We start from the raw sequence: 8948 nt of genomic DNA, 5'->3' as shown, positions 1-8948 counted from the left end.
CTTTTCTTTGTAGTAGAGGTGGTCAAAAAAACCGGTTACGGAACCGGTTTGGCCGGTTTAACCGAAAACCGGTTTTTTAAAAACCGGTTTTTTTAAAAACCGGTTTGACCGGTTTACGTAACCGGTTTACGTATCGGTTATAAGTTTTGGACCAAAAACCGGTTTTATAACCGGTTATAAAAAAAACCGGTTTTTTTTAATAACCGGTTATTAAAAAACCGGTTAACCGGTTTTTAAAATAACCGGTTATTACCGTTATAAAAAAAACCGGTTAACCGGTTTTTTAATAACCGGTTAACCGGTTTAACCGGTTTTCGAACGTTACCAAACGGCCTTATAGCCGTTTTTTTTGTGTTTTTGACCGTTTTTTAGCCGTTTTTTTTTGGTTTTTTTACCATTTTACCCCCACAAACATCTATATATAGTTTAGGTTGGGTATTGGTTAGATCACACTTGATTATACAACTCCAAAAGCTCTAAACGTTTATTTCATACGCGATTATACAACTCCAAACGCTCTTCTTTCGTAGTCGTTTATTTCATACTCGAGTATACCACTCTTAATTCGTAGTCGATTATCATGGCCTCCCAAAGTGCTGCTTCATCGGTCAACATGGGTGCCTCGAACACGGGAGAAACCGTCGTTCGGGTCATCCCCACGAAACGAAACCAAGATATTTGGCAACATTTCGACCTATGCGAAATGTCTAACGGAACCCAAAAAGCTAGATGCAAACATTGTTTGAAGTTTTATAACAAAGAAGCAAACTCCAGTTTAAGAGCTCATGTAGAAAAGCCCTCTTGCAAGGTCTTGAAGGACGAATCCGGAAGTAGTTCGCAGCCGGAGATGACGAATCAAGGAACGGTGTTTACGTACGACCTTGAAGCGGTACGTCAACAGTTTGGCAACTTTGTGATTCAACAATCACTTCCTTTCAACCACTTCGACAACCCTCAATTCACGCAGATGATGCAAACGTATGTTCAACCACGCTACCAACACGTAAGTCGTTCGACCCTTAGAAGAGATATGCTTAAAGCATGGAAAAACGCTAAATCCGAACTAATTTCATACTTTTCAAACTTACAAACTGGTGTGAACTTAACCACGGATGTGTGGTCGGTACCTAATGGTTCGCCCGACTCATACATTTGTGTGACGGCTCATTGGGTTGACCCCCGGTCGTGGCAAATGATGAAACGAACCGTTGCGTTTCAATTGTTTGATTACCCGCACACGGGTAGAAATATTTTTAAACTCTTGGATAAAGTCATTCGACAATACAAGATTGAAGATAAAATCTTTTCAATATCGTTTGATAACGCGTCCAACAATACGGCCGCGGTTGGCCATTTAAAATTAAAGTATAAACCTATCTGTGATGGAGCGTTTTTTCATAGCCGATGCATTGCACATATTATCAACTTGGCCGTGCAAGATGGGTTAAACGTGATCGAAACGCAAAGAAACAATTTTAAAAGAATGTTACGAGATGTTTTTAGCAACAATTCAACATTTTCAAGATACAAAAAATTTTGTGAAGAAGCTAACTGTCAATGGTTGGGGCCTAATTGGGATTGTCCAACAAGATGGAACTCGACTTGTGAAATGTTTGAGAAAGCCATCCAACAAAAACAATCGTTAATTGCGTTTCATCAAATTTTGTCAAATAGGGGTAAATGTGCACCGTACGATCCTAGAAACTGGTTATTGATTGAGATCGTTACGGAGGTTCTTCAAATTTTTAAATCTTGCACAAGTAGTTTATCCGGGGTTTACTATCCAACAAGCCCCATTGCTTTACCAAAAATTGCTGTCATGTGCACAAAGTTGAGTGACCTTCATTGTAGGGGTGCACCTTATTTTGATATGGGTGTAAAAATGAAAGAAAAATTTAAAAAATATTTTCAAGAACTACCCGCTGTTTTGACCTGTGCTGCTGCGTTAAACCCTTGCATCAATGTTGGTGGTGTTGAAGCTTTAATAGAAAAAATTTGTGATGAGCTAGGGTTAAACGACGATCAAAACCCCTATTATAGCCAAACTTTAAAGAATGATTTCAACACCACCTTGGCAAACATGTATGATGTTTACCTTACAAGATACGGGTCGTCTTCCCAAATTCATGACTCGTTAAGAGCTGTTGCCCAATCCCAATCCCAAACCGACCTTGAAATGGGGATGTACTACATGATTTGGGAAGACGCCGGTAAACGTCAAAGGGTAAACACCCCAAGCAGTGAACTTGGAAGGTATGGTGGTACCAACTTTGTGAAACACATGACTCCGGATGAATTTAGAAGTCTTGATTTGCTGGCTTGGTGGAGAGGTAAGGAGGATGAGTTTCCGATCCTCGCCGCCATGGCCAAAGATTTACTAACGGTCCAAGCTTCCACGGTAGCTTCGGAGTCTGCTTTTTCTGTTTCTGGCAGGGTTATATCGATTAGGAGGACTCGACTCACTCCACCAGCTGTAGAGATGTCGATTTGCTACAAGGATTACTTGGACTCTTTAGACAGGGCACAACATCAACGCTCACTCGAGGGGGAAATGGACTATGAGGCGGCCTTGTATGAAGACGAGGTCAATCAAGGACACACTCAACCAATGACCGATGAAGAAGCCGCGTACGACGATTACCTAAGGAATAGCTCGGGATCGGGTAGCGAAGAAAATGAGTAACAAACATCAACTTGTTAATGTAATCGTGTCTAAGCATTCTTTAATGTTTGTATTTTTGAGTTACGAATATGCGATAACGATTTAATGTTTGTATTTTTAATGTAAAAGCTATAAATGAAAGTTATGTGTTTTTAATCTTCCAAGCAAAGAATGCTAACAACGAAACCCTAAACCCTAAAGCAAAAAAAAAAAAAAAAAAAAAAAAAAAACCGGTTAACCGGTTAGACCGGTTTTTAAAAACCGGTTATAAAAAAACCGGTTTAATAACCGGTTCTAACCGGTTTCTAAACCGGTCCAAACCGGTTTGGCCGGTTTGAGTTTTCAGCAATAATAACCGGTTAATAACCGGTCCGGTTATTAACCGAACCGGTTTTTTTCTGGATAAAAAAAACCGGTCCGGTTAAAAACCGAACCGGTTTTTTCAAAAAAACCGATTTGTGCACCTCTACTTTGTAGGGTTCCATCACAGGGCCATCATGTTTTTATTTTCATTTAAAATTTATTTACTGGAGCCCATGTGAAAAAAGAATCTGATGCATGGCATAATCTTCTTTCTTTGCACCTACGTAACATGATATAAAATTGAATTAATATCTCATTTAGTTTGCCATTTAATTTCACTTTAAGAGATACTAATCATACATTTTAAAACCCGTAACATATTTGAATCAATCTATCAACAGTATAATTAATATTAAGCACATGATATTTTTGAAACCCAATGTATAATATTATATTAAATCTATACGAGTATTCATTTGGTCAAAAGTTTAGAATAAGTACTCCCTATTAGCTCGTTGTCTCTTCAAATCATTATAACCCACATATAAATCACTTAGGAGTAATATTAAACAAAATGAACCCAAAAGTGTAGGAAATATTTATAAATTAAATGTATAATTTAGACCACATCAATAGATACTATTGGGCTTATTCATAAATATTGTTATTAGTTTGTTGTTGAATAAAGTTTGTAGTTTTTTGTTAATTGTTAAAGATTTTTGTTAGATTGTTATTAGTTTGTAGAAAGTTTAGGTTTGATGAATATTGTTATTAGTTTGTTGTTGAATAAAGTTTGTAGAAAGTTTAGGTTCGATGAATATTATTATAATTATTAGTTTATTGTTGAATAAAGTTTGTAGTTTTTTGTTAATTGTTAAAGTTTTTTGTTAATTTTGTTAGTTTGTAAAAAGTTTAGGTTTGATGAATATTGTTATTAGTTTGTTGTTGAATAAAGTTTGTAGAAAGTTTAGGTTCGATGAATTGTTGTTTTAATAGAATTGTTGTTTCTTGTTAGTTGATTATAAAAATGGGAGTGAAACAACAATGGTCGACTGAGCATCTAAAATGTTTATTAGAAACTTGCATTGAAGAGATAAACACAGTGTGTAGAAAAGGGTTGAGTTTACACAAAGACTCATGGGTTAAGTTAAGAAGTGTTCTTAAGGAAAAGTTTGGGTTGGATTTGACTCAAAAACAAGCGAAAAACGCTTATGATAATCTTAAAGCCAAATACGTAGGATGGGTGTATTTGAAAAACAAAATTGGCAACATATACAATCCTCAAACAAATACCTTTACATTAACGAACGAAGAATGGGAAGAATTTAAGAATGTATGTTCATATATTTTTATTTTTTAACATCTACCTCTACCTTAAGGTCCACCCCTAGTTTATTTTTTAAGATCTACCATTATTTTTTAGGGGCACCCGAAAGCTGCATCATTAAAAACAACTCCATTAGCATTTCCCGAACTTTGTGCACAACTGTTTGATGGTAATACTGCCACTGGGAATCACAAGTGGACCTTAACCCAAACATCAGTTGTTGGATCATCCTCTTGTCATCGGCTCCAACCGGTCCAACCACTTATGATTATGGACAACATTTTTCGCGACACAGAAGATGATGCCGACACTAATCCTACCATCGGGCCTACTACCGAGCATACTCCCGAGCCTACCCCCAAAAGGGCTAAAACCTCAAAATCATTATCATCTGTCACTCTTGAGGATTTAGCACTTGAAATGCAAAATGCTTTGCGACATTTGGCTAGAGAAAAACCTCCAAAAAAACGCCCAACAGTTACAACAGTTATTGAATATTCTGAGAAGTTAAATTTGGTTGGGTTAGAGCCGAGAGACCCTCTATTTTTAATTGCTTTTAATATTTTTGAAGTGTCCTCAAACATGAGAGAGGCGTGGATGGCATTGCCAAGTATTCCCGACGTGTTAAAAGAGTGGATCGAGATGACGACTAAAAATTTAAGACTTATGAAGTAGTGAAGAACATGGGTTTTGTTGAAAACATTATTTGCTTTTGGTGTATGTTTTTTTTTGTTGAAAACATTATTTGTTTTAGTTATGTTGAAAACATTGTGTGCTTTTTTGGTTATGTTGAAAACAGTGTATGCTTTTTGGTTATATTGAACACATTGTATGTTTTTTTTCTATGATAATGGTTTTTTTATGGCTATGTTTAATGATTGTTTATGTTTTATTAAAATGTTCATAATGAATAATGACGAGAAAATACTTCTAGCAGTTGTTATGTACTTGTATGTCCCCTTTTTTTTGGAAGATGGGTTTGAAACGAAAGCGAGACAATTATTTGGAAATGACGAGACATAAATACACGTTATAGCTATTGCAAGGAAATCCCAAACAATGCATTGAATTGCTATGTATGTCCCGTGAATCATTAGTCCGACTATGTGCACATTTTAGAACAAATTATTCGTTAAAGGATAGTAAACATGTTTCGGTTGAGGAGAAGATGGCTATGTTTTTTTATGATAATTGACCATAATCAATGTTATGTGGTTATCAAGCGTAGATTTCAACACTCAAAGCAAACAATTCATAAATTTAAACAATTCATAAATTTTTTTATGAATTGTTGGATAAAATTATGCTTTTCGCCAAAGATATGATAGTACCAACTTCTTACAATCCGAATCCAAACATTCCGGGACATAACAAGAGGCTACGAAAGATTTTTAAAGGTGGGGTTGGTGCACTAGATGGGACCTTGATAAATGATGTTGTTCCTAATAGGCAACAAGATTTATGTAGAGGAAGGGTAAAGGGTGACTGTTACCAAAACGTATTAGCAATTTGTGATTTTAACATGATTTTCATGTTCCATGTGGCCGGGTGGGAGATGGTAGCACATGATTCTAGAATATTATCAGAGGCATTATCAGATCCACATTTACAATTCCCATTTCCACCATCATGTATGTTTATTGTTTGTTAATTATTTTTATGTTAGTTTAATATTGTAATTAATTGTAAATATTTATAGAGAAATACTATCTTTGTGATGCCGCGTATGCACATACGAGGATTTATGGCTCCATATCATAATGTGAGGTATTGGCTTGGAGATTTTCGTCGGAGACGTGCGTTAACCAATAAAGAAAAATTTAATCATGCACATGCAAAACTTCGAAACGTCATTGAGCGTGCTTTTGGTGTTTTGAAAGCAAGATTCCCTAAATTGAAGAGGATGGCACCATTTCCATTGGAAACACAAAGGAACGTTACCGTTGCATGTTTCGCGCTACATAATTTTATTAGGAAACAGGGTTTGGACGATGAGTTGTTTACACAATACGATCAACCCGATGTGTCGCTTGGAAATAGTCGTGGACACATTGATGCTGATGAAGACGAGTTTAAAGCACTTGACACTGCATCAGATCGGGAATATATGACTCAGTTACGAGATGAAATTGCTGAGTAGTTAATGCAAAGTACGGAACTAATGATTTAAAAAAATGTTTGTGGTATTATGAATATTATATCAATGTTGTTGACTATTATTAAAATTTTGATGTTGAAGACCTTTTTTTATTTAAGTTTCAGTTTATTTAAATTTTAGTTGATTTTAGCAGTCTGCATACATTAAAAAACAAACAGTCTTCTTGTTGCAGGCTACAGAGGTTTGGTCCACCTCTTTTGCTACAGATGTAGTCCGCAGACTGCAAACATTTTACCTCTAAAAAAAACAAACAACACCTTAGTGTAATTATAAAGATGAGGATTAGAGAGGGGCTAGAAATGTTTTTATGGATAATTTCCTTAAATTTTAGGGATAAGGATGGAAACCAGGAATGTGTTTGGAATCGAAATAGAATTACAAAACAACCCTGGCAAAGAGTCAACATATAGCAATCATATGCTTACTCTAATAAAATAAAACAAATGTGGACACATATCACCTTAGAGATTCATTATTTGCCAAAATTTCCCGCTCAAACTATATCTCTGTTTTTAATTAAAACTTATTTATGTCACAATAATTAAAACATATCAATTCATCACTTAATCAAATAACTACCTAAATTTTAGAGATTAAAAATATGCAGGTATATTTGTCAGTATAATAAAAATATTTATATCTTTAATGAAATCATATCTACCTTTTTTTATTAAATCAATTTATAAACACTTTTCAGTGTAAGAGATGAATCTGGTAAAAATTAATGAACGAATGAAGAAATTGTGCAGGAATACACCACGTATTCGTATGAATGTTCCATTAGAAAACATAATTTGAACTTTTTAAACATTTAATTTGATAAAATATAGGTTTTTTTAATTTAACCATTTAATATCTATATTTTAATTGTATTTCTTTTGAGCTTTGCGTGAATCACGCGGGTTATAAAGCTAGTGACAAATAAAAAACTCAAGCTTATTAATGTAATGTGTTTAAAAAAACCAATAAGTTAAAAAAATGTTTAGCAATTACAAAAATACCTTTTATTATCGTTATTTGATAAGGTTAAAAAGATGTTTTTCTAAAAGCCATAAATCTTAACTTTTTTAAAAGGATCAATTGCATATTTCCACCTCTAAACCATGTTTAATTGCATATGAGTTTGGATTAAATACAAATGACTTTTATCGTGATAAGTGTACAATTTTTTTTGAACGGCCAACTAAGTAACGCCGAGTACCCCGTACGTAGCCCCCATTGGCTAAAGGTAGCCCGAGCCAGCCACTACTCCGGACGGACGGAGCCCCTAGCGGTCCACCTGTTGAGGGATTCACCGGATAAAACCCGACCCCCACGCTCGCCAAACGGCACGACAGCGAGGAGCCGATAAAATCGGGTGAGATCAGGACTCGAACCCTGGCAAGCCAGGGTCATCCCTCATATCTCCCATATAAGTTGGTGGTAGTGAGGTTTGATCCCCCTACCTCTCACTTGTAAAGTGAGTGCTCTATCATTGAGCCACAACCAACTTATGTGATAAATGTACAAATAACTAGAGTAATTAATGTAACACTATTAATAATTATTATTACACTATAACTTTTGTACTAAAGTAATTATTATTATTTTGTATTATTTTTTATAACATGTAACATAATTACTCTAGTTCAAAACTGTAATTACCCATTTGTAGTTTAGTATGTTAATTTTATTTGTACCGGATCCCGCCTCATTACATATTTACCCAACCAAAACATTCAATTTGCATATTTCACCATCCTTTAATAAAAAAATTATATTGACAAAACTACCCTTTCCTAACTTCTCTGATTTTGAACCACTCCAAAAAATCACAAAAAAAAATAATTAAAAAAATCATAAAACAAAAATAAACGTAAACTTAAAAAAGTATAAAACACAAAATGTTTACCTAGCATCCCTTGTTGCAAAAGATAAATAAAATCTTGGTGTAACATTCATGTTTAGCTTTTGGGTTTAGTTTAGCTTTTAGGGTTAGATTTTTAGGGGTTTGGTTTTTTTAGCCGGTGGATGGGGTTAAGTTTTTTTAGTCTGAGGGTGGGGGATTAGGTTTTTGTTGAAAGCATACTAAAACAAAGGAAAATAGTCATTACATAAACTATTTTTAATTAAAATAAATCAAAATGGGTAAAATTGCCAATTTTGAAATTAAGGAGGGGAAATATGCAAAATGGGTATATATGCATTTTAAAAGTTTTAAAGTGGGAAATATGCAATTGCCCTCTTTTTAAAATGTTTATTTTTTAAAGCCAATAAGTCAACAAGTTGTTTTCAAACTCAATCACAAACATGCTCTTAATTTCCAAATTTATAAAAACGACATTGATGATGTTTTAAAACTTTGCATCATGTTTAAATTCTTTAATTAAAATTTTATATTAAAAATTAATTCCAAACCGATCGAAACCAGTTCTAATATGTCAGGGTTTTCCACTTCACAATCTGGTTTCAAACCAGACCGGTTTTAAACCGAATCAATTTCACCCTAATCGGGTTTG

The 8948-nt window shown here is 34.6% G+C and overlaps 1 protein-coding gene across 1 annotated transcript; it reads left to right on the top strand.

Annotated features, from left to right (window-relative positions):
- Window positions 1-5595: 5595 nt before the first annotated feature.
- Window positions 5596-6432, top strand: LOC143578505 (uncharacterized). Its single transcript, XM_077062071.1, has 2 exons — window positions 5596-5880; window positions 5992-6432. The coding sequence occupies exons 1-2, from the start codon at window positions 5596-5598 to the stop codon at window positions 6430-6432; spliced, it is 726 nt and encodes a 241-aa protein (XP_076918186.1).
- The last annotated feature ends 2516 nt before the right edge of the window (window positions 6433-8948 follow it).

Source organism: Bidens hawaiensis, unplaced genomic scaffold (assembly GCF_021521415.1).
Source record: "Bidens hawaiensis isolate Kalapana, Puna unplaced genomic scaffold, B.hawaiensis_p1.1 tig00029282_1, whole genome shotgun sequence".
NCBI classification, from domain to species: domain Eukaryota; kingdom Viridiplantae; phylum Streptophyta; class Magnoliopsida; order Asterales; family Asteraceae; genus Bidens; species Bidens hawaiensis.
The sequence above is the reverse complement of the archived record's forward strand: the minus strand, read 5'-3'. Positions and strand labels throughout refer to the sequence as shown.